Raw genomic sequence first — 26,247 nt, forward strand, 5'->3', positions numbered from 1 at the left:
TCTGCAGAAGATTCTTTAGTGAAAAAATGCAAGAAGGGGCCACCCTTGGGGTCTGCTGAGTAACAGGGCTCCCAGTCCTGGCACCAAAAGGACCCCAGCTGAGCTGTGCTGCTTTTTCAAAAAGACTCCTCTTTGCTCTTAAGCTGTTGATTTCTATAGTCCACCGGAGAGGGAAGAACTGTTATCTGCCAACACTTGATTTTCTATTTCAACATGGTTTGGGTTGGGAAGGCAGGCTGAAGATGGCATTCATTTACTGTTACACTGAAGCTCGAGCTTTGGTGCGTGGATCTTGTCATCTGTGGTTGCGGTACTTAGAGGACTTTGCATCCTTTCCGGTTTTTCCTTTGTTACAATTTCATGCAGGGAGGGGAGACATACCTCTCTGGACAAAGGAGGTCAGTTGGTCCACATATATTTATTTTTTGCCTTTTCTGATCTTAGTTCAGCCTTCTCTAGTTGGTGGGAATTATAGTGATGAACAATCAGACCGTACCTGCCCTCAAGGAGCTCATGTTGTAGTGAGAGGAGACAAACAGATGACATAATTTAAGCCAATCATAAATTCTAAGATAAAATAGGACAACGTGGTAGAAGGTGACCTGGTTTGTGTTGGGTTGGGTTGGGTTGAGCTGTATTGGGTTCCGCTGTGGTGCACTGAATTGTGTTGGGTTGTGCTAAGTTCTGTTGGGTTGAGCTGTGTTGGCTTAGGTTGTGATTGGTTGTGTTGAGCTGCACTGGGTTGGGTTCTGCTGGGTTGGGTTGAGCTGTATTGGGTTTTGTTGTATTGTCTTCAGTTATCTGGGTTGTGTTGGGTTGAGCTGTGTTAATTTGGGTTATGTTGGTTGTGTTGGGCTGTGTTGAGCTGTATTGTTGGGTTTTGTTGAGTTGAGCTGTGCTGATTTGGGTTATGTTGTGTTGTGTTGTGTTGAGCTGTGTTGGGCTGTGTTGGGTTGTATTGAACTGTGTTGAGTTGAGTTGTGCTGATTTTGGTTATGATGGGTTGTATGTGTTGTGTTGGGCTGTGTTGGTTTAGACTATGTTGTGTTGTGTTGGGTTGAGCTGTGCTGGTTTAGGTTACGTTGTGTTGGGTTGGGTTGAGCTGTGCTGGTTTAGGTTACGTTGTGTTGTGTTGGGTTGAGCTGTGCTGGTTTAGGTTACGTTGTGTTGTGTTGGGTTGAGCTGTGCTGGTTTAGGTTACGTTGTGCTGGGTTGGGTTGAGCTGTGCTGGTTTAGGTTACGTTGTGCTGGGTTGGGTTGAGCTGTGCTGGTTTAGGTTACGTTGTGTTGTGTTGGGTTGAGCTGTGCTGGTTTAGGTTACGTTGTGTTGTGTTGGGTTGAGCTGTGCTGGTTTAGGTTACGTTGTGTTGTGTTGGGTTGAGCTGTGCTGGTTTAGGTTACGTTGTGCTGGTTTAGGTTACGTTGTGTTGTGTTGGGTTGAGCTGTGCTGGTTTAGGTTACGTTGTGTTGTGTTGGGTTGAGCTGTGCTGGTTTAGGTTACGTTGTGCTGGGTTGGGTTGAGCTGTGCTGGTTTAGGTTACGTTGTGCTGGGTTGGGTTGAGCTGTGCTGGTTTAGGTTACGTTGTGCTGGGTTGGGTTGAGCTGTGCTGGTTTAGGTTACGTTGTGTTGTGTTGGGTTGAGCTGTGCTGGTTTAGGTTATGTTGTGTTGGGCTGAGCTGTGCTGGTTTAGGTTATGTTGTGTTGTGTTGGGTTGAGCTGTGCTGGTTTAGGTTATGTTGTGCTGGGTTGGGTTGAGCTGTGTTGAGCTCTGCTGGGTGGTGCTGGGATTAGTGTTTCGGTGGTTGGGTGCTGGTAGGAGCAGTAGTCATGGTGATTGGGAAGACTTCTCAGAGGAGGCATACTGAGCTGGAACCTGAAAGATGGAGGAGGAGGCAGCCAGCCTGGGCAAGGAGAAGAGCTGGATTGTCTTGGTTTCTGCCCATGGGGCGCCACAGATGTCTTTTAAGTTCATCCCGTTTCTTTTCTAAGAGATAGGCCTTCCAAAGCAGAGACCCGTCATTGTCATCCCCTCCTTCACAAGAGGGCCTGGACTCACATGCCACACAGAACTCAGAAGCATAGCTGCGGGGCTCCCTGCCTCTCCCCTGGGAGCCCTGCACCAGCTCCAACCAGAGCAAGAAGCAGGATGGGAAAGTGAACAAACACAGAACTGCCCTGGTTACAGCAGGGGTACGAGGGGCGAGCTGCTTGAGCTGAGAGGGAGAAAGCCCTGCTGGGACTGGGGACGGTCAAGCGGTCTGAGCTCGGGCCACTGACCGAAGGGGCCAGCCCCTCTCTCCCCGACCTTCCCAGGCGCCCTCACTAACCTGCACGCGGGCCTCGGTGAGGTCGGTCCTCATGGCCAGCTGCTCCCGCGCGTACACGTCGGGGTAGTGGGTCTTCTGGAAGACCTTCTCCAGCTCCTCCAGCTGGTAGCTGGTGAAGGTGGTTCTGTTCCGCCGCTTCTTGCCCTTGTTGCTCTCTGAGTCAGCCTTCTCCAGTGGGCTGGGGAGGTCGGCGCTGGCCCGGTCCTGGGGCCCCTTCACCCCAGCTTCCTTCACACTGAGGTAGCTGCTGTCCATCCCCACCGTGTCAGAGTCGGGTGGCAACTCTGGCTCACCCAGGGAGCTCTCTTTGGCTGAAGGGGGAGGAAACAAAGTCAAAAAACCAGTAGCTGAACCCAGCACGAGAGGCAGGAGGGATGGGGGAGCCAGTCCCTGCTTTTCCCTTCTCGGGAAAGTACTGGAAGCAAGGTCGGGAGGCCTGGGTTCTAATGTCATTAACATGCTGTGTGACCTTAGGTAAGTTTCTTACCCTCTCTGAGCCTCTGCCATTACGTCAGCATGGGCCCCTTTTAGCACCCATGTCCTGTGACTCTGAGCCAGCCACTCTGACCTCTATAACATTTACTCTCTGCCCCCACTGACCCTGGGCTGCTCCCTCTAGAAGGACTCCCTTTGGCCAGAACTTCTTTGGGTGTTGAGGATGCTGACTCAGTGCTTTGGACTCCCAGACGGGGAGGAAAAGCTCAGCCAGCATCCATGTCTGGCCCAACTGGCCTTAGGGTAAGGAGGAGAGGCTCCTCCTTGCCTGGCCTGGTTCTGTTTGGGGTTCAGCATCCTGCCCCCTCCAGGCGGAGGCTGTGTTTACTGAGGAAATAGGGGGTCCTCCCAGTGACATGCCCAGAATGCTGAGTCAGGGACCCCAGCAGATTAACACAAAGCTCACAGCCCCGGGGCCCACAGCCACTGCTGTCTAGCAGGACGGAACTCTGCCGGCTGATACCTGGATGCTCCGAGCTGGCAAGGACCAGTTAGCCAGTGCAGGTCAAGGTGAGCAGACAGAGGCCAGGGTGGGAGGGCAGGACAGGGAGGGAGAGCTCATCCTCGTTCAGATAGCCCCGTCAGCTCCCCGGGCAAACACACTCGCCCCAGGGAGGTTAGGGGACAGGCTCTGCAACTGGCCCCAGGGTGTGAGTCCCCCCATGTCTGACTCCTGAGCTGTGTGCTCGGACCGTTCGCTGAACCTCTCCATGCCTCAGTTTCCCCCTCTATGAAATGAGGGCGCAGATATTTGGATCTCCCTCATAGGGACTTCCCTGGTGGCTTGGATGGTAAGGCATCTGCCTACAGTGCGGGAGACATGGGTTCAATCCCGGGGTCGGAAAGATCTCCTGGAGAAGGAAATGACAACCCACTCCAGTATTCTTGCCTGGAGAATCCCATGGACAGAGGAGCCTGGTGGGCTACAGTCCATGGGGTCGCAAAGAGTCGGACACAACTGAGCAACTTGACTTTCTTTCTTTCCTTCTTTTCTTTCATAGGGTAGCTGTGGGATTAAAACAGCTGACAGGTAAAGTTATTCCCCATTCTGGTCTAGACTTGTGAGCAGCAGAAGAGTCTAGCCCTGGAGGAGTCCTCCCAGTGGGCTGGGCCCTCCCTGGAGCCCCGGAGCACAGAAGCGGGTGCGGATGGGGTGTGAGTCCCTCTCTGAGCCATTGGGGACTGTGACTTGTATAGAGTGAAATAACATACAGGCTAATAAGACATGTGTGGGGAGCATCTGACAAAACCTTTCACATGTGAAAGCTCTGATCATGACAAGCATTTGTGGTTGGTGTGGGCTTCCACCACGCTGACCTTCGGTCTCCTGGGAATAGATCTGAGCCACAGGTGTTAGATGTCAGGACGGTGCCTCTAGCCCTGGTCCCTTGATTCTGACCAGATCCTGGCGCTGAAGCTTCGGACCCGCCCTCCTCCCTGGCGCTCTGTGTACACTGGGGGCTCTCTTACTGCTGGGGAGCTGAGAGGGGCAGGTTGCCTCTGTCATTCTCTCCAAGGCGGTGAGGAAAGGGAGTGGAGGTGAATGCTCAGAGCGGGCCTGGAAGCAGCTTCGGGAGGCTGTTCCTGAGGGCCACTGGCAGCACGGATGCCAGCAGGCTGGGGGGCTGGCCCTCGGGCATCACAGATGACACCCATGTGAGTCCAGGCACATGCAGATCGCCACGGCTTCAGTGACAGCGTCATGCAAATTGCAGCTGGCAGCTGGGCTGAGAGCTTTCAGCAAAGATATTTATCTTCCTGGCAGACAAATACGTTTTATGTTTTGGGGTTTTTTGTTTTTTTTTTAAAGAGAAGAAATCCCACCCAGTCTCACCAAAAATAAACATCTCTGTTATGCAACTTCCTGGAGGCCAGACTGGGGGTGGGGCGGTGGTTGCAGCCCCTGCCCCTTCTGCCCAAGCACTGCTGCCCAGATCCCATCCCATGACCCCGTGGACCCTTCCCATATCCTCTGGCATCCAGCCTGGGCTCAGGACCACCCCACACAGCAAAAGGGGCTGGGCCGTGCAGGGGAAACTCCATGTTATAAACATCGAGGAACAGTAGGGACTAAACTCCTTGTGTTAATTCAGGGGAAATGGAGGCCAGAGAGAGTAAAAAACGTGCCCTAATTAGGGACAGGGTGCAGCCTCTCAGCTCTGGGTCAGTCCTTCACTCCTACCCTGTGGTCTTCGGGCCTTGCCCAGGGAGAAAGGGAAGACCAGAAGGAATCCCCGGGGCCTCACGTGATCAAGAGGCGTGGTCTGTGCATCATGGAGGCAGAGAACCAGCCCCCGAGGATGAGAGCAAGGATGCGGCCCTTAGGAGAAGCCCACCCCTGCTGAGCTGGTTCTAGGCTCACTGCGGGGGGAGGTGGCTGAACACCCAGTCTTCCAAGTAGAGAAGTTTCCCCACCTCCATCCACCCACTGAAAGGGTAGGAGTAGGGAGACAGCGTGGTGTGGGCAGCAGTATGGGAGAACCCAGGCCCAAGGTGGGGAGGCCTGCCCTCGTCCCGGCTCCCCCAAGTCTGCCTGTGACTTCAGACAACGCCTTCCATGTGCCAGAGCCTCCTGTGCCTATGGGAGCAGGCAGGCCCCGCCCGCAGTGGGGAGAGCAGGCAGGAATGGCGTCTCGGCCCCATGGGTCTCCAGTGGGACCTTCCCCTTGGGACCTGGAGTGGGGAGACGCTGGGGGCATATCTGTCCAGGCAAACATCAGCTAACTGGAAAGGCTTCAAGATTTCAAGACAGAAGGGATTCTGGCAAACTGAGGCCTCTCTGGTCCTCGAAGAGGGACGAAACCTTCCAAATCTCAAGTCTTGATTATCAATCACCTTGCTTTAGGTGGCTCAGGTGGTAAAGCGTCTGTCTGCAAAGAAGGAGACCCGGGTTTGATCCCTGGGTTGGGAAGATCCCCTGGAGAAAGAAATGGTAGCCCACTCCAGTACTCTTGCCTGGAAAATCCCACGGATGGAGGAGCCTGGTAGGCTACAGTCCATGGGGTCGCAAAGAGTTGGACACAACTGAGCGACTTCACTGACTTCACTTTAGGTTCTGAGGCTGGGCCTGTAACTGAGACAGCAAAGGAAAATTCCCCAAGGTTCTGACCCAACCTGTTAGAATGACAAGCCAAGGTACGCGTTCCCAAAGTGCCAGGCTTGAGGGCATCAGCTGCCACCTCCTGCCACCCTATAAGCGTCTGCACCCAATGCTGTCATTCAAGCTTTGGTAAAGGAGCTCACTGCCCCCAGGACCGCTGGACCATCTATCCATAGGTCTAGCCTGTGTCTGTCTCCTGTAGTCTGGCTCGTTGGCGCTGGTTCTAAAGCTCCATGGGCCTTCCCCAAGGCAGCCCTGCAGACATCTGGAGATGGCTACCATGCCTCTGAGTGTTCCATCCTGAATAAATACAGTTCTTGCTGCTGTTCTGTAGGAGGACTGAGTTTAACAGGGCCATGTGAGACAGGTGAATGCCAGGGATGGGATGGGTCGTGGTGCTGGGCTCTGGGCAAAGCCAGCAGATCGCTCTCCAACTAGAGGATCCAAAGAGGCTGAGTAGAGACTCGGACCGTGGCCTGAGACCTGGGCCTGGTCAGGATCCGGCTTGCTCTGTAAGGTCCTCCTCAATAAGACGGCCGCTGAAAATATGGCGCCCGAGACTCAGGCTGAATTACTCCTGAACAAAGGAAACCACTGACCTCCTTGCTCTCCCTCGCCTCCTCCTCTGTCCACCTGCCTGGGACATCCCTTTTTTCCAGCTGACCTCCAAGGTCCAGTCAAGCACCAGCTCCTCCAGGAAGCCCTCTCAGACTGTGGCAATCATACAGGCCCCCTCCATCTAGTTGCTGCCTAGGTTTTAATGAAACCCGGAGGGTCCAATTTCTCCTTAGGGAATCAGTTCCCTGAGGGCTGGGACCTTGGGCCATTTGTCCCTGCTCAGCCCGGGGCTCAGCCCAGGATGGGGCAGGCAGGAGGTTACCGAGGACACGGACAATTTCTAACAAACATTACCGAGCTCTCACCCTGTCCAGCTACCTCTGTGCACTTACTGCCAATACCTATAGGGTATGTGCAGAAACGTCTGTTGAACAAACGCATCCTCAGAGACGATGGAGAAAGGTAGTGAGGATGCATGAAAGAGAGGCATGCAGTGAGTAGCGCCTCTATCAGACTGACAGCTGAAACAGGAGGAGGAGATGAGATCACCGAGGGACAAGAGGGGAAGAGGGCAGACTGAAAGGCGGGCAGAAGGAGGAAGGACAGGCAGACACGGACGCTGTCTCCATGCAGTGAGCAAGAGGGACACACGGGGAGGCCGCAGGAGGAGCGCCAAATGGGGCTTCAGGGAGGGGGCTTTGGAACTGACATTTCCAGAAACCCAGTCCAGCATCTGCCAGGAACCGGCTCTGCATTTATTGTGCTGCCACACTGGGAGACAGAAAGGCCCCCGGAAACCCCCAGCTAACCCCTTTGCCAGGCCCACCTTCTTGAGGCCACGTGGCATCCGCTGCTGGCATGAAGCTGAACAGCCACAGACCTCGCTAGGACCAGGCCACCTGCCTGCCCAGCTGGCTTCCCCCCATCCTCCCTGGAGCACCCCCTCATGGTCTCTGGCCCGATGCTGTGCGGCCGCCCCGCCCAGAGGGGAGGGACCCCTGGGCGGGCTTTGTCCCAGGCTGTGGGGGCCCAAGACAATGTCCTCGCAAGCTGCAGCTTCCCCCGGAATGTCTTGATCTGGAAATACATCCCAGACTACCCAGAGGAATCAAGTAATGTGCACAGAACATCGAGAATCGGGAGTGCCTGCCCCCTGGGAGGGAGGCACGCCCTTCAGAGACTCCCATGACCACTTCCGATGAGTGGGCGGTGTTTGGTTCAAGGTTTATCCTTCATCAGGAGTCACAGACACCCTTGGGCCTCTGCCTGTTCTCCTCCCGGGGAGGAGGCCTCGCCTCTTCCGGGGGTCACCGGGTCTGTGCCGGACAGCCTTGGCTGTTGGATTTCAAGAGATACAAGCAGCGGGGGACCTTTCTTCATCCTCTTGAGTGTGCTTAGTCACTCAGTCATGCCTGACTCTTTGCAGCCCCGTGGACTGTTGCCCACCAGAGCCCTCTGTCCACAGAATTCCCCTGGCAAGGATACTGGAGTGGGTTGCCATTCCCTCCTCCAGGGATCTTCCCGACTCGAGGATCGAACCCAGGTCTCCTGCATTTCAGGCGGATTCTTTACTGTCTTAGCCACCAGGGAACCTCTTCATTCCCTTAGCTTCTAACTGTTCATCCTGGTTGAACCCTAGGGTGTTGCTCCAACCTAGTCTAACCACTTTTTTTTTTGACATGAAAGGCCTTGAAAGGTTTCCAAAGGTCACCTTAATTTTTTTTTTTTTCATGACGGTGATTTCAAGAGAATTATTTTTGTGACTGTGATTTAAGGAGAATGAACTTCTGAACCCATTTGGGGAGAGGATGCCGGAGCTCTCTCTTTGTGTATCCCTTTCGTGTGCATGGATGTGCGCCCTCGGGCATGTAGTACAAGCCTGCCGTTGCAAATGGATGTGGGGAGCACATGTGTAGTTGCCTGCAGATAGGTCTGCGGAGCATGCAGGCTTGTGTGGTCAAGGGCAGGCACACCAGTGTGTGTGTGAGTGAGCGTGAGCCTGCAGACACCTGTGGGTGGGTCTGGACATGAGTTGTGTGTGTGTGTGTGTGTAGTTGTGCACACGCTCTGACGTATGGAACGTCTGTCTAAGGGTCTGGAATAATTTTATCCTCCATGGTTTTGATGATGTCTATTTTTCCTCCAAACGTCTGCTTTGTGGGGGACACACCACTCGCCCTGTTCTCCGGTGAGCCAGCCTCACACGCCCTGTGGCAGCGTGCACAGCGCCAGTGCAATCTCCTTAAACAAAACAGGCCAGCGTGAGGCCCTTTCATGCTATTTAAAGGGCACCGAGTAAACCCATCGCTGTCCAAACAGTCGTGCGGGGGTGGGGGCAGAGGTTAAAGGTGAGCCATTGATCATGTCCCCAGCCCACCTCATCTGCCATTGGGCTCTGTCTCGAGTTCAGCTTGGATGGCCCGAGTTTTAGGTCCAGGCCCAATAAAATACACCAAAGGGGGAGCCTGTACTGAGGCGACCTTTCAGCAAACACACGCGGAGCATATCTGTGTGTACTGGGGAGAGACGAACTGTGCTCCTGCCCGGGAAGAACTGCCAGGCTGCAGAGGAAAGGTAACCCAGGGACTCAGCAGCCACCCACAAGGTGATGTAGGCACTCCTGCCACCAACACACCCACTCAAACCCCAAATGTGCTTCTCCAAACAAGAAAAGTCTGAGAAACTGTCACACATCACAGGAGGCTGAGGCATAGAGGACTAAATGTGACGTGGTTTCCCGGACAGGGTCCTGGAACAACAGTAAAAAGCACATTAGCAGAAAACTAGTGAAATTGGGATAAAGCGTGGTACTTAGCAGGATAATAGATGGGTAAACTATTTGAATGGACATTTTACCCAAGAAGATATACATCTGGTGGTTCAGATGGTGAAGAATCTGCCTGCAATGCAGGAGACCCAAGTTCAGTCCCTGGGTTGGGAAGATCCCCTGGAGAAGGGAATGGCTACCCCATTCCCTTGCCTGGAGAATTTCATGGACAGAGGAGCCTGGTGGGCTACAGTTTACAGGATCCCAGAGAGTTGGACAAGGCTGAGCAACTAACAAACATAATAACCAGCTCAATGTATTACCTATTAGAGATTATTTGCTAGGGATATTCATGAGATATGGCTACTCACCTACTGCGATGGAAATAAACTCGATGATACCAAGTGATATCAAGGAACTGAAAGCACGTGAAACTCTCTTCCATCACTGGTGGGAAAACGCTGCAGCAGTGTCTTATACAATTAAACATACTCTGATGGCTCAAGCCAGAAATCCCACTGCTAGGCATTTGCCCTCAAGAAACAAACACTTCTTTTCATGGCAAACCTGTATGCAAATATTTATAGTGGCTTTGTTCACAATTGCCTCAAACTGGAAACAGCCCAAATGTCCTTTAAACCATGGAACAGCCACGCAATGGGATACTACTCAGAGATAAAAGGAGCAAACTAGTGATGTGAACTATGGCACGGATGACTCTCAAAGACAGCATTATTGTCTGTAAAAGAAGCCAGTCTCCAAATGTATATGGTGCCTGACTCCACTTATTTATTGCATGCCATTCTGGGAAAGGTAACCGACTCAGGGGACGTGAATTTGAGCAAACTCCAGGAGATAGCGGAGGACACGGGAGCCTGACGGGCTACAGTCCATGAGGTCACAAAGAGGCAGACGTGACTTAGCGACTGAACAACAGCAGCAAACAGTGCCAGGACAGAGAACAGATCACTGGTTGCCTGGGGCTGAGGGCTGGGGATGGTTTTAACCCCAAAGGGCTGGTGTGTGGAATTATCTGATCTTGTATACCAGCTGTGATTGTGAGTACACAGGTCTGTACAGGAACGTGTTCAAATTCATAAAATCATACTCCTCAGTTTAAGTTTTTCAGCATGCTATTTTACAAATAAAAAATATGTAAACTATAGGGCTTCCCTGGTGGCTCAGTGGTAAAGAATCTGCCTGCCAATGCAGCAGACACAGGTTCGATCCCTGGTCTGGGAAGATCCCACATGCTGTGGAGCAACTAAGCCCATCTGTCTGTCTGTGAGTTGCTCAGACGTGTTCGACTCTCTGCAACCCCATGAACTGGCCCACCAGGCTCCTCGGTCCATGGGATTTTCCAGGCAAGGATACTGGAGTGGGTTGCCAAACTGCATCGTAACTATTGAGCCTGTGCTCTAGAGCCCGGGAACCTCAAATGCTGAGCCCCCGTGCTGCAAGTATGAAGCCAAGGTGTCCTAGAGCCTGTACTCCACAACCAGAGAAGCCGCCACAGTGAGAAGCCCGCACGCCGCGACCAGAGAAAAGCTCGTGCAGCAAGGAAAATCCAGCACAGCCAAAAATAAATAAAAATATTTTTAAAAAATATAAAGCTATAGAGAAAATACAAAATTGGGCTTAAATATAGTAAAGAAAAACTAAGTAGGTAAAAAGTTTGTATGTCTTCACCCAGAAATCTCACCTCTAGGGATTTAAACTAAAGACAGAATTATAGATGGGCACAAAGAATTAACTAGAGAAAGTTCCTCGTGGCATTATTATCTGGGAAAATTGAAAATAAGCAAAATATCTATTAATAGGAGATTGGTCAAATAAAGGGTGATATTTCCGTAACTGGAAGATCCTTCCTGGTTTTCTTTACTCTACACACTGTTTCTCTTTTGGTATTTAACACATATTATTTTCTATTTATTTGTTTTTTCCTTTATTTATTGTCTCTCTCTCTCCCTTCCATAAAACAGGGAATATATCTGAATACATTTGTTTGGCTTAGCCTTTTTGTTTAATGCCCAGTATTGTGGCTGGTATGCGGAAGGGGTTCAATAAACGCTGATGAAAAATGAAAGAAACTGATGTGCAAGAATAGCATTTTATTACCGGAAAGATGTTCATGTAATAGTAAGTAAATCTCATTTTGAAAAAGAGGGGAGGTGAGGATGGGGTGTCTGTCCTTAGAAAATTCTAGCAGTTTCCAGAAGTAAAGAATATTGGTATCTGGGTTTAGTTGCTTTTTTTTTTTTTCTAGTCCAACTTGATTTTCTATTTGTCCTACCATAAACAGGAATTGTTTTCATCATTTTAAAATGCTATGTGAAAGCAGCGACTAGAATCCTGAATGGTGCCGGCTCGGGTGGGTTTGGGACTCGGCTGTGTGATCGGGGAGGTGGAGGGAGGCGCTGCTGGGAACCAGGAGGAGGAATGGTAGTGATGCCTCAGAGAAAGGCCCCTGCTGAGGTCGGGACTAGCTACTGTTCTCACTAGCTGGGCACCGCCCGCACGACTCCGAGGCCTCGTGGGTACTGGAGAGCCCCAGAGCTCTGGCTTACATTCAGACCTCACTGGTTTCTCTGCCCTCAGACTCACCACACTCCACTACAACCAGAGACAGTGTCTGAAGCACACACACCTGGTCTCGGGCCACCCTGTCTAAAGGGTCCCAGGGCTCGCATTGTTGTTGTTCAGTCGCTAAATCGTGTCCAACTCTTCGCAACCCCATGGACTCAGCACACCAGGCTTCCCCATCCTTCACTATCTCCCGGAGTTTGCTCAAACTCATGTCCATTGAGTCAGCGATGTCACCTAACCATCTCATCTTCTGCCGCCTCCATTTCCTCCTGCCTTCCATCTTTCCCAGCATCAGGGTCTTTTCCAATCAGGATGGTCAGATAGAGTACAGGGTGCTCAGTTAAATTAGAATTTCAGAGAAACAGTGAGTCATTTTTTAAGTATAAGCATGTCCCAAATATTGCACGGGAAATACTTACGCAGTAAGTCCCCTACGAACAAACCTTGGAGTTGCAGACTTTGAAAGATGCGAACGTGCATTCCCTCAGTGTCAGACCTGAGTGAAACTGCAGCTCGCCCCCCACCATCTCCTACTGCTGACGATCCTTCAGCTCTACCATCTCCCACCTCCTGTCCCTCCTCCACTCAGTAACTCTTCTTGCTGGATGCCAGCTCCTCTATTGTCAGGATACATTTAACAGGAGGCTTCCTGTGTGCTGTTTTCAGTCTTGCATGAATTCTATGTTCCTTAACAGCACCTGAACACAGGTGCCAGAGAGCTGGCAAGCCAGCTTTCGGGGATAATAGAAATTCATGTATCTCATTCATATGGAAATTCCATATGGTGAACAGCAGCCATTTACAACTCTCTTCCCTTCTGATATGTAAAGTAACTTTTACAACCCCCTCTCTTGAGAATGACTCTAGCCTCTGGCTTTCTGGATGACTTGTTACATTTTTGATCCCTGTCTCTGCTAAAAAGGGCTATCTTGTAAGAGAGTATATATATGCCCACAATATGTTAAATAAACGCCTTTGTTCCACCAGAGCACTGGTCCCCATGTCTCTCTCTCTCTCTGTCCCCTTCAGGCGGCTCGGCCTCTTTTCTTCCTTCTTTCACTTTCTTATCGGTCGACTCTGTACCCCCAAGTTCCAGTCCATTAAAGGACCATCAACATTGTATGCCAGCTGTTATACTACACTACTGCACTTTTCAAGGTACTGTACTGGAAGATGAAACATGTTTTATTTTTTGTTTGTTTTTATGTATTGATGTTATTTGTGTGAAAAGTATGATAAACCTATTTCCGTACAGTACTATGTAACCTGTTGTGCTAGTTAGGTATCTAGGCTAACTTGCTTGGACTTAGGAGCCAAGTGGAGTTACGAACTCGCTCTCAGAATGGAACTCGTTTGTATGTAGGGCACACAATGTACTAAAAATTATTATCTATTTGAACTTCAAATTAAATGGAGCATACTGGTTTTGTTAGTTTTTTTTGTTTTCGCTAAAACTGCCATTGCTACGAGTCAGGCTGACTGTAGCATTCAGGTTTCCCCAGGCAGGACTGGTCACCTTCCTCCTCACAGACTTACGTCTTGCCACACCCGCCCCTCCACCTCGCTTCTGGTCCCACCGACCTGCCCGCAGGCCCTCAACACACTGCTCAAGCGGCTTCAGGCTTCCCCATCACTGCATGCGCTCCTTCTCACTGGGATGCCCTCTGCCCTTCATGCATCTGGCTAACGCCTACTCTCCCTGGGTATCTTCCTCTGTAAATTTCGTGGCTTCCCCCCAACCCCCATTACATATAGCTGCCTATATTCTATATGGAAACTTAAAAACATGAAGACAAGCCCAAAGAAGGAAACTATAATACACAAACAGAAAAGGGATTTTTATTAAAGTCTTTTCTAAAACCTATCACTATGCTGTACATCTTTCCATCCTATTCCATATTCTTCACTAATACACCATTTTTAATGGCTGCGTAGTATTCCGTTACATGGGCAAACTCTATTTTGTTTCCTCAGTCTTTTACTGTTGGGCATATGAGTTGTTGATTGTTTGAAATAGTAACAGGCCTGTGATGAATATCCTTATAGTTAAGTCCCTTGACATTTCTGTGGCATTACCTTTGCAAAAGTTCCAAGAACTAGAAATACTGAGTTAGGTCATAGTCACACCTTAAGAGCTCTGATAAACGTGTCTTCTAGAAATGTGCCAATTTTTTCAGATGCCTGCCTGCTTCAGGACAAGTACCAGTCATTACACTGTTTATAAAAATCTTTGCCAATGTGATGGATAAAAGTGAAATCTCATTTGAATTTACATTTTTTTTTTTTAATTTGGGCTTCCAAGGAGGCTCAGTGGTAAAGAGTCCACCTGCCAATGCAGGCAACACGAGTTCGATCCCTGGCTTGGGAAGATCTCCTGGAGGACGAAATGGCAACCCACTCCAATATTCTTGCCTGAAAAAACTCCCACGGACAGAGGAGCCTGGCAGTCTAGAGTTCATGAGTCGGACATGACTGAGACTGAGCACGCTTACACACACACACACACACACACACACACACACACACAGGCTAGTGAAGTTAACTTTTAATTTGTTGCACTTCTTCTTTTGTGAATTTTTCTACTGAGCTTCCAAGGTTCAGTGCAAAGGTGACCCCTTCTTCCTCTCTGACCCCAGGGTCGGGCTTCTCTCTTAAACACTGAATTCCCCACTCTGAGGCACGGCGGTGTGGTCCAGCCTCCCGCTCGACCGTGAGCCGCTGGGAACAGGGCCACCCTGGTGCACTTCGGGGTCCTGAGCTGAGCCTCGGCTCCTTCTGCCTTTGGTAGCACCAGGCAGCCCTGCATGCCCTGCTGAGGGTGACAAGGGTGCCCAGAGGAAAGGGGCCCGAGGCCATGAGGCTGGGCTCCAGAGCAGGGGCGGGAGCTGTGATCCCCCAGCACACACTGCTGTGGGGTGGCTGTGGCATGGGGGTGGAGCTTGGTCCTTGTGGGGTGGTGGGGCTCAGAGAAACCCGCCAGGGGGCAGGTCGTGTAGGACCAAAGGAGGCCCCGCTACAGATGCTGCTATGGCCCTGGGCAAGGCTTTTGGCTTCTCTGCTTCTTCACATCAGCAAGCCCTGCCTGATCTCCTGCCAGGGAGAGGAGAGGAGGGTTACAGAGGAGGCGCATCCAGGAAGCCAAGAATGGGATGTTCTCACCCACAGGGCTGGTTTGCAGGGGCCCCTGTGTGAAGGCTCTAGGCACCCCCCTATCCTGCAGGTCAGGATCAAGGTTGCAGTGGCTCACACTGGCCACCAGGAGGCACTGCAGTCCCAATTACCTTCCTCAGGGCCAGAAGTGATGCCCCAAGGCCCCAGGCCGCAGATGTTTCTCCAACTTTGGTTAAAGACCCAGGTCCCCTCTCCAGGAGGGTTGGCCAAACAAGTGGTGATTCAGTCCTACTATGTGTCTGCCACTATCCCAGCCCTCCAAGGGATACAGCGGTGGGTGAGGTGGGTCCCTGCCCTTCTCCGCAGAGCTCTTTCCTCCTCCGGTTCGGAGGGTGTTCACGTTCTTAACTCATGTCAGTCCCCTCTCTTGAGCGCCCTCATTTTACAGATGAGCAAACTGAGGCTCAGAGAGAAGAAATCCGTTGAACGTCACCAGCCACTGGGCGGCCGGCCTGACCCAAGTTCCTCTTACTCCCTGGAATCTCCTCCCGTTGTGGAGACCCAAGGGGATCGCTGGCCCTCGGGATACTAACAAGTGAGCCATGCCCGCTACCGCACCCCGGTTTTGCCCAGCTGGCTGTCCAGGCCGCTCGTGGACTTGTTGCTGGCTCTCTGTGGGCTCTTCCCCAGGGAAGTGTCAGCAGTGGCAGGGACTGCAGGCCCCTCCTCCATCACTCCACACTGAGGGCAGGGGTTTCCTGTGAACCAGAGGATCGAGGGGGCTCCCCAGAATCAGGAAGGAAAAGGACTCAACCCTGGCCTCTCACTACACACCAGGAGCTGTGCTTCATGATTTACCCAGTACCAGGACGCCTGTCATGCCCCACACTGCTGCTCTTTACAACAGCCATGTGAAATATGCCCATTTTACAGCTCCAAAGACTGAGGCCAGAGGGCGTAAAGGACTTGTTTAAGAATACACAGCTGGTGAGAGGCAGGATTTGAACCCCAAGCCTGGGGCATCTTCCTCTGGGCCCTCCTGGAGTGGATACCCAGTGTGGGGCTGGGACAGGGCAGCCAGGAGACAGAGTCAGGGAAGAAGGGGGGAAAAAAGTGGGAGCCACATGAAAATTGCTCCTCTCTGATGCCTCTAAATCTGCCCATCGTAGCCAACCTTCAGTGCAGGCCCTGGTGAAGCTGTCCTGATAGAATCATGGAACCTCTGGGACCTCCAATGTGGACCAAGGCCTTTTCTCGGGACCTTGTTTTCAGGGCCGCTCCATTCCCCAGTTTATATTCAACTGATTCTTTTCCTCCTCCTGACACTGGGTCTGGATTTACATTCATTCTCTGCTAAATACCGAAGTATTTAAAAGTAAAAAAGGCACATGTCTGCAACTTACCCCTCAACAGTTCAGAAAGAAATAATATGTATGTGTGCGTCTGAATATATATTAATGCATACATACAGAAAGAGCACAAGAGAGATTGAGGGCAATAACGCAAATACGGTAAAACTTTTAAGATATGGGGGATCGGTGTCAAAGGGATCTGGGAATCCTTTGTATTCTACATTTAACTTTTCCTGATGTCTGAAAACATTTCAAAACAAAAAGTTTTTAAAAAGAACAAGAATGCAGACAAGTGGGAAGAAACCACTTTATCCAGGAATCCAAGTTCTGAAACCAGCATTTGTTAAAATTTGTTGTAACAATTTGTTACAATTTGTTACAACAGGACCCAGAGGAGTCTAGTAAGCAATCTCTCTGCCTCTTCCTCACCAGCACCATCCAGGACTTCTACAAACGGGCTTGCACACTGAATTCAAAATCACAAGGCAGGTCAACTCAAGGGACAAACCTTGACTCCCCAGTCCTATGGAAACCCTCATTTCCATCCTGGGAAGCAGCCGGAGACCCCATTGAAGCATGTGTTCTTCTAAGGCCGTGCTGTTGCTGCTAAGTCGCTTCAGTCGTGTCCGACTCTGTGCGACCCCATAGACGGCAGCCCACCAGGCTCCGCCGTCCCTGGGATTCTCCAGGCAAGAACACTGGAGTGGGTTGCCATTTCCTTCTCCAGTGCATGAAAGGGAAAAGTGAAAGTGAAGTCGCTTAGTCGTGTCCAACTCTTCGCGACCCCATGGACTGCAGCCTACCAGGCTCCTCCGTCCATGGGATTTTCCAGGCAAGAATACTGGAGTGGGTTGCCATTGCCTTCTCCGAGGCTGTAGGAGGCAGTATTTTGTTAGCTGAGGTCAAGCTATTCTTGGAACTTAAAAGTACTTTGGTATTGTTTGAGTCTATTTTAATTTCAGCTCTCTTACAGTTAGTCCAAATGGATAATGGTTCCTTGCATCCAAAAAGAAGTGGTTAAAAAGAAAGCCCACCAACAATAGCTAGAACATGTGAGTGACCCAAATGTTCACTGATGGATGAATAGAGACGCAACCTGGTACCACCACACAGAGGTTTATTCAACCTCAGAAAGGAGGGAAATTCTGGCACCTGCTATAGCACGGATGAGCCTTGAGGACATCATGTTGAATGAAACAAAGCAGTCACAAAAAGGCAAATACTGTGTGATTCCACTTATAGAGTCCCTGGAGTAGTCGAGTTCATAGACACAGAAAGTAGAACAATGGCTGCCAGGGGCTGGGGCCCAGGAGGGTGCAGAATTAGTGTTTCATGGGGACAGAGTTTCAGTTTGACAAGATGAAAAGAGTTATCAGGCTGGACGGTGGTGACGGTTGCACAACATTATGAATGCTCTTCATACCGCTGAACCATACACTTAAAAATGGTTATGATGGTGAATTTTATTTTTGCTTGTATTTTACAATTTTAAAAAAAATTGGAGAGAAAGAAAAGAAAGCCCACTACTGGCTAGTGTCCCTGAGGGCCTTCATCCGGCCTTCCTTCAGGCCCCACGGTCCTCTCCGTACCCCAGCTTAGGCCCCGGATTCTTTCTCTTCTCTTCTCCCTGACACCGTTGCTTGGGTTGCGTCTATTCATTGTACTCATTCCTTGGTTGACTTGTCTGTTCATTTACCAAGCACCTCCCCAGGGCCTGCCTTTAGTCATGGCCTCACGGAAGGGGCAGATGACACAATGGCCCGGTCAAGTGCTACAGGGCCTGACAGGAAGAGCCCTGTGACCTGGGCAAGGCAGGGTCTATGGAGAGGAGTGGCCGGTTCTGGTTGCAATGATCAGGAGAGGCTTTAGCAGTGATGTGAACTTGAACTGAGTATTGACGTCTACAGAGGTCTTGGCAAGGCCCGGTAACCACATTTTATGGCAAAACAGGACACCCAGCTCTTAGCTGAGCTGGTCCTAAATTACTGAGTGAGAAGCCCTAGGGGCCCTCTCCCAGGGCTGGTGACAACAATAAAAACAATCACACAATTGCTTGCGTTGGAACAGTTCTGACCCTTTCACTGTCTCATCTGATTCTCCTCAGATCCTTGAAAGGTCAGTGTTTTAACCCCCATTTTACTGATGAGGAAACTGAGGTCCAGAGAAGCTTGACTTGCTCAAGATCACAAAGCGAGGGGGGGAAGAGCTGGGATTTGAACCCAGAGGGTCCGACTCCAAGCCCAGGGTCCCGTCTACGGCCCATCCCGTGGTGATGTGATGTGTCGTCTCTTGTACACAGACCGGCAGTCGTGGGGAGCGGGCACTGGCTGACTCAGTCTTGTCTCTGGGTGATACAGTTGAGCCTTAGGAGAAATTTCCACCTCAGAAGGACTAGCCTAAACTGAGCCTTGGTGTCACCGTGTGCTGGTTTAGGTGGTTTAGTCCCTAAGTCGTGTCCCACTCTTATGACCCCATGGATGTAGCCCGCCAGGCTCCTCTGTCCATGGGATTCTCCAGGCAAGAATTCTGGAGTGGGTTGCCATTGCCTTCTCCAGGGGATCTTCCCAACCCAGGAATTGAACCTGGATCTCCTGCATTGCAGGCAGATTCTTTACTACCTGAGCTACAAGGGAAGTCCATGGGTCACCATGAGAAGCCCCATTTATGATCTAAAACTTGGACATTGCCTCGTGATGTTCCCTGGGGTGGGCTGGGGTCGTGACCTCAGTCAGGGACTCTTAACTACCCCTATGAGCAGCCCTCTTCCTGGAGACTGAGGTTTCCCAGCTCCCCGTTTCCAGCCCAGCCCAGGTCTCATCCCCAAGCCCTGCCTCAAGAGGCTGGAGGGAATCCAGGGACCCAGCAGGGGAAGGTGTACTGGCCCAGACTGGATCCACTCCCAGAGAAACAGAAGGAACCTCCCCCACTCTCCCTTCAGCCCAAGAAGCAGCCCCAGAGCTCAGGGGCCACCCTGGGCCACCCCTCCCCTTTCAGGCAGGATACAGAGACTCCCAAGTGATCACATAGCCTGTCAGTGGAAGGACTGTCTTCTCATTTCAGATCAGCTCGGTGGTCTGTCTGCCCCTTGTCCCCCTCTACCTTCACAGAACCATGTGGCCTTGGGCATGTCCTTAAACATCTCCTTAATCCCTCAGAGCCTCCATCTTTCCTCTGCATCAGAAAGCCTGCATTCCCAAGCATCCCCTTGGGGCCACTGTAATACCACTGTTGGATCCAAGGGAGGCAAGAGGAGAAGCTCAAATCCTGCTCTAGGTGAAATCAGTGAGAAGTCCTTGGAGCAGGATGGACATGGGTTGACTCCTGAAACTGCCCCTGACTTGCTGCATGCATTCATTCAGCAACATTTCTGGAGCACTAGCTATGTGCTGGGCAAAGCTCCAGGTGAGGGAAACACAAAGTCCAATAAAGCACGGCCCCTCCCTTACAAAAGCCCTCCTTCACGGGGGAGGCAGTGATTACGGCGAAGGAAGGTGGACAGGGCAGGGGCATCTAGGCCAGCCTGGCCGGGGGAACAGTGTTTCTAGGGCTTCTCCAGATCTCTAGATGGGCAGCGATCTGGTTGGAGGGGGCTGTCGAAGCTGTGTACAGCTAGCTATGTGCAGACGATGAAGAAATGTCAGCTCTCCCCATCAAAGAAATGGGGAAATTTCTGAGGGAGATTGTTTAGGAGGCTTCCAAGCCACGCGCGCCTTGGCAAAGTGACTCCGGCCTCTGTGACTTGGTTTCCTCATCTGCAAAGTAAGGGGGAGGAGACCCGCCTCCCAGCATGTTTGTGAGGTCTCAGGGAGGCCCAGGGCAGGAATGCACACCTCTGCCTGATACACAGTGCGCTGTCTGTCAACGGGAATCCTCCACGGTAGATTAACAGCCTTATTATTTGGAGGGTAGTTAGGCCAGGGCGGCTGCAAGACCGCGGAAGAGTCCCTCACGCTGCAAGGTCTCATCCTCCCCCCACCCCTGCCCCAGGTGTACCCTCTTCAGCTCAAGTTTCCCAGCTCCAGCTGCCCAGAACATTCCACAAACCTGTGCCAAGCAGCCCTCCCCACCCCAGTCCCCTTCCAATCAAGGCTCATTTCTACATACATATAACAGAGAAATAAATGGGGTGAAACATTGAAACTATTTTGTTTGTCATTTGTTATAGACATTTAAAACTGCTAGCTGATGTTCAAGAAAGCCCCTTCCATAAATACATTTCGACCTAGGTTAGGTTGCAACTTGCAGTACAGCCATGAAAGGAGAACCGTAATTTTAAGCACTGCATTGAAGACAGTGTGGCTTACACACCAGTTGACAAAGGTCAGAGCAGTTGTGAGCTCCTTACAAAAACCTCGCTCCTGCTTAGACACTTGGTAACATCCGGATGACTTTCCTATGCACACACACACCAATATTTAACAACTCCAGAAGAATTTTCTCTGTGGGGGCCTCCGCTGTCCTCCACCCGGCATACCACCCGAAAGCTACCTGGGGGTGGGGAGTGTCGAAAGGGATCATTCCAGAAATGAGCCTCCGCTACGACTGGCGCTGCTGTCACATAGAAACTAACCTCCGTGATTCAGGGCTACGTCAGGGACCTTTCTGCCCGCGAATCTCCAACCACCTTTCCAGGCCCCAGTCTGTTACCACTTCCTCTTTGTAGATTCCCTGCCATGCCCTCCTCCAAACTCCCCTTCTTCTTCTGTGAAAGTCGATCAGTCATGTCCAACTCTTTGGGACCCCATGGACTATACAGTCCCTGGAATTCTCCAGGCCAGAATACTGGAGTGGGTAGCCTTTCCCTTCTCCAGGGGATCTTCCCAACCCAGGGATCAAACCCAGGTCTCCCGCATTGCAGGCAGATTCTTTACTAGCTGAGCCACAAGGGAAGCCCCCGAACTAACCTAATGACTCCTAATAATTCGATTGCTTTTCACAAAGTATTGCCAAGTGTGGATGCATGGCAGCCTCCACCATTAGACAGTATCTTCATCACAGACAGGAAAACTCGACAAACTCTGGTCCCCACATCTGGCACTCAAAAAATACCTGTTAAACAACCAACTCAATAAATAACTGAATTAAATGAATCTTGTTAAGTAACTAAATGTTTCAGTCTGTAGAACAACCGCATCGGCCTAGAGATAATGTTTTTCCCACCAAATTAAGTGTTTTCTTCCTCCAGATGTGTTCGTGCTAAACTAAAGAATCATTTACAAGCCTCAAAAGCAAGAATCTATTTTCCCCCCTTGAACAAGAAGGGAAAAATCATGGCTGAATTAATTGTGAGGTTGCCAGTTAAAGTTTTCTGAGGTTGATAAAGATGGATAAGATTATTCAGGGCTTCCCTGGTGGTGTTAGTGGAAAAGAACCTGCCTGCCAATACAGGAGACGTAAGAGATGCAGGTTCATTCCCTGGGTCGAGAAGATCCTCTGGAAGAGAGTATAGCAACCCACTCCGGGATTCTTGCCTGGAGAATCCTATTGACAGAGCAGCCTGGCTGGCCACACATCCAGAGTCGCACAGAGCCGGACACGACTGAGCGCCAGCACCATACTTGTCAGGGAAATGACGCATCGCATGAAACAGTGGGAATGTACCTTACGGAGCACAAAGGTGGCTTCGTGTAATCTTATCCGAGGGGCTGAGTCCTGGGGAGCTCGTTAGGCAAACCCTGGCCCTGGCTGTCTACGCAGGCAAGGTCTCTCCAAGGCAGCCCCTGATCCCTGGCACAGAGCTGATGCTGAGCAAACGAGGCGGCCATTCCAAGAGCGGTCAGTTCTGGCGAGTTTAAGGAAGAGGGGCCTAAACTCCCCAGCAGATGTGGCTTAAAGGGTCTGAGGGGCCTAGGACTACCCTTCTCCCCTCCTTGATCCCTCCAGCCCCCATGCTGGGGAGACAGCCAGCCTACACCCTTTTCTCATCACTCATCTGTATTTTAAAACGTTTTTGTCAACTACACAGTATAGACTCGGGAGTAATTTGTTCATTTTCCAATTTTATGCATTCAAGTCAACCATAACTGTCTATCAAATTTTCCGGCCTCACCTACTCAAAGTTCCAGCAACATCCTATTATCAACAATAACAACTAACATTTATTGAGCACTTCTGCTGCCGTAAGCTCTTTACCTACATCACCTTACTCAATCCTCACAATATTCCTTCATGGTACATATGATTCATATGCCCACTTTACAGACAAGGAAAATTGAGGCAAAGAGGTCAACTCATTTGCCCAAGGCACTCAGCTGGACAGGCTGAAATCTGTTCCCAGGTCCTGGCTATACTGGCCTCACTGAACCAAAGGCACCTGAAGCTTCAGGTAGCCGGCACAGCCCAACCGTAGGATGAACACAGTTTCTAAAAGACTCCAAGGCATTAGAAGCTGCGCCTTGTACTTGCCTTTGGGCTTCTCTGAAGGCTCGGAGGATAAAGAATCATCTGCCACACAGAAGACACAGGAGACGTGGGAGAGGCAAGTTCAATCCTCGGGTAGGGAAGATCCCCTGGAGGAGGAAATGGCAACCCGCTCCACCTGGCCAGGAGACCAGGCCTCTGTTTAACCAACTGGGCTGGGGGGTCCCGAGGCAGGAAGTACTGGTCTCTCTCACTGCTCCACTGGCAGTGGCAGCCACCTCTCTGTTGCCCCCTACCCCTCTGCTTACCCACCAGGGACGTGGAATCTTACCTGGTCCCTGGCTGAGCCACTCACTAGACAGAGCTTGGGGTGACCAGGGTGGGGCAGAGGGAGCAGCAGATGCCTCTGATGAGGAGGAAACAGAAAATCTTCAAGACATTCATGGTCCCAAGAGTACAGAGCAGGGTGGGGTGCATGGACTTCCCTCCGGGGGCTCCTCCCAGCCCCACGGGGAAAGGGCTCTGGGATGATCTTATGGAACGGAGTCCTCTCCGATCTGGTCCTCTCAGAAGGTAGTGTGTGGGCCCCAAGAACACATGAGAATCTACCCCAAGGCCATGTCCTCATGGGAGAGTCAGCTCCCAAAGAGCCACAGGCCTAGTCAGAGGCCAAGGCTGGGGCATGGGCACCCTTGCCGCTAGCTCTGCCCTCCCCTCCTTCTCATCAGCTCTGGCTCCCGGAAAACAAATGTGTCCCAGAGCTGAATCTCTTTGGCAGGTCAGTCGCTGGCCTGGAGGCGAGGGGTTGAGCAGGATGACTTAATGAGGTTCCTCGTATTCTAGAACTCTGGACCTTCATCTCAGGAGGCCATGCCACACTGGGGACAGACTTGTGGTACAAAATACAGAGCCTAGAAATAAATTCTCAAATACATGGCCAACTGATTTTTGACAAGGCTGCCAAGACCATTCAATGGAGAAAGGGCAATCTTTCCAACAAATGATACCAGGAAAAGTGGATATCCGCATGCGAAAGAATAAAGATTGATCCTTATCTCACACCCTCTACAAAAATTAACTCAACATGGCTCAAGACCTAAACTTAAGAACCAAAACTATAAAGCTCTTAGAAGACATAAGGGAAATCTTCCTGGCATTGGAGTTAGTGATAATTTCTTGGGTATGACAATGAAAGCACAAGCAACCAAGGAAAAAATTGATAAATTGGATTTTTTCAAAATTAAAAAATTATGTGCATCAAAAGGACACTATCTGAAAAATAAGAAGACAGCAATAGAGAAAATATTTGCAAATCGTATATCTGACAAGGGATTATCATATATATATAGGGTTCCCTGGCGGCTCAGATGGTAAAGAATCCACCTGTAATCTAGGAGACCAGAGTTCGATCCCCAGGTCGGAAAGATCCCCTGGAGAAGAGAATGGCAACCCAGTCCAGTATTCTTGCCTGGGAAATCCTATGAATGTAGGAGCCTGGAGGACTACAGTCCATGGGGTTGCAAAGAGTTGGACATGACTGAGCAACCAACACACACATAAATATACAAATATAGATACATCCAGAATATATATAAAACTCCTACAACTCAACAACAAAAGCCAAGAATGTAATTCAAAAATGGGCAAATAAATAGACATTTCTCCAAAAAAGAAAGACAGATGGTTAATAACATATACAAATGGTCAAACCCAGAAGGACAAATATTGTGTAATTCAACATCTATGAGGTGCCTGGGATAGGAAAATTCAGAGATGGAAAGTAGAATAGAGGTTTCCAGGGACTGGGAGGGAGATGAGGAGTTATTGTTTAATGGGCCGGCCCACTTGGGATGATGAAAAGGTTCTGGAAATAGTGGTGATGGTCACACAATACTACAAATGTACTTGATGCCGGTGAACTATTCACTTTAAATCCTTAAAATTGTAAATTTTAAGTTACGTATATTTTACCACGGGCTTGCCAGGTGGCACTAGTGGTAAAGAACCCTCCTGCCAATGCAGGAGATGCAAGAGATGGGGGTTCAATCCCTGGGTGGGGAAGATCCCCTGGAGGAGGGCATGGCAACCCACTCCAGTATTCTTGCCTGGAGAATCCTATGGACAAAGGAGTCAGGCATGCTATGGTCCATAGGGTTACAAAGATTCAGACATGACTTAGCACAGCACATATTTTACCACAATAAAAACTACCCCTGATTAAAATAAAGATTTGAATGTTGAAAGAGGCCACACCAAGTCTGGGGTCGCAGCTTCTCACTGCACTGCTCAGAGGCTTCCAGGGGGGCTTCCCAAAGTCTGAACCCCTCATCAGAAACTGAATGGCCCCCTCTGCTTTGCCCCCGCCATTGTTCAGGCTGATTCTTGCCTGTACCCATCATGCCCCACACAAGTCACACACCTGCTCTTTCCCAAGCATCGCATGTACTTTCCTGACCCAAGTTCTCTCTGCTGACTCTAGAGTGCTGTTTCCAGCTCTTGCCATTGGTGAACTCCTATTCGACCTCCAAAGCTCACTTCAAATGCCCCTACCCACTAAGTCCCAGTCCATTTGCACTTTTCCCGAGAACCGCCATGTTTACACATTTAGGTCCCCGTGGGCAGGAATTAACTCATTCACTGCCCAGTGTCCCACCCCCAACAACACAGGGGCACACCCCGGCAGCAGGGTGTGTTGGATGGGGAGGAGGAGCCTTTGGGAGCACAGCACTCACAGCTTTGTCTGTGCCCGATTCCTTCTCTAAAGAGGGTGGGGGGAGCCCTTCCATCAGAGTCTCCTCCACCTCTCCGTCTGCCGCCCTCCTCCATGCCTGGCCCACTGCATCGTGGCCACCACCCGCGAGGGCTGACTCCACCCCGGGCTCAAGTCTAAATACTTCTTCTCATCTGGGCTGTAAGCTCAGGATGGCATATAGGCTAGAACAGAAGGGTGCATCCCCTGGGGGTGGAATCTCAGTACCTCAGGGTGGGGCGGGGCTGAGTGGAGGTGGGAGTACCCAGGAAGGAGCATCAGCACCCTTCGGGCAGCCCTGCTGGGCAGACGCAGGAAGAACCAGGGGCCCTGAACTCACTGCAGGGATGGGGGGAGCCCTGAGGAGAAGAGGGTGTGTATGGGTGGGTGAGAGGGAGAGACTGCCCACATGACTACAGCCACCTGGGGGATGAGGCACCCAGACCGTAGTCATGGCCTCTGAGGTGACGGCGCAGGGGAACGGGCTGGGGGGAAGGTGCTCCTCTAACTGCAAGAGCCTGAGACGACCCCAGGCCTGTGCAAAACAGAAGGTCTAACTCAAGGTCTCCCTACTACCACGCTACAGAGGGGTCCCCGCAGGAAATATCTTTCATCAGAGTAGGAGAGAACTAGCAGTCGGGTTCGCCTTCAAAAAAAGGAGGAAGGAAGAGAGGATGGAAAGGTTCCCTCCCTCCTCCCTGTCTCCCTCCCTCCTCTCTCTCCCCCTCCCTCTCTTCCTCCCTTCCTTCCCAAAATTCACTGAGCACCTGTGTGTACAGCAAGCCCTGCTCCAGGCTCTGGGAAAAAAGTTAGAAACAAAAACCGTTTTGTAAGACCAAAG

General features: G+C 50.9%; 1 protein-coding gene across 1 annotated transcript in view; it reads right to left on the minus strand.

The window, feature by feature from the left end:
* The window catches only part of ALX4 (ALX homeobox 4), a 49,124-nt gene that overhangs the window by 12,397 nt on the left and 10,480 nt on the right, over window positions 1–26,247 (minus strand). Inside the window, exon 2 of the mRNA XM_081545034.1 lies at window positions 2,329–2,639. Within this exon, the coding sequence (XP_081401160.1) occupies window positions 2,329–2,639 (311 nt within the window). The remainder of the gene's footprint in view (window positions 1–2,328; window positions 2,640–26,247) is intronic.

Source organism: Giraffa tippelskirchi, chromosome 11 (assembly GCF_054371585.1).
Source record: "Giraffa tippelskirchi isolate mGirTip1 chromosome 11, T2T-mGirTip1v1.2.pri, whole genome shotgun sequence".
In the NCBI taxonomy this organism is placed as follows: domain Eukaryota; kingdom Metazoa; phylum Chordata; class Mammalia; order Artiodactyla; family Giraffidae; genus Giraffa; species Giraffa tippelskirchi.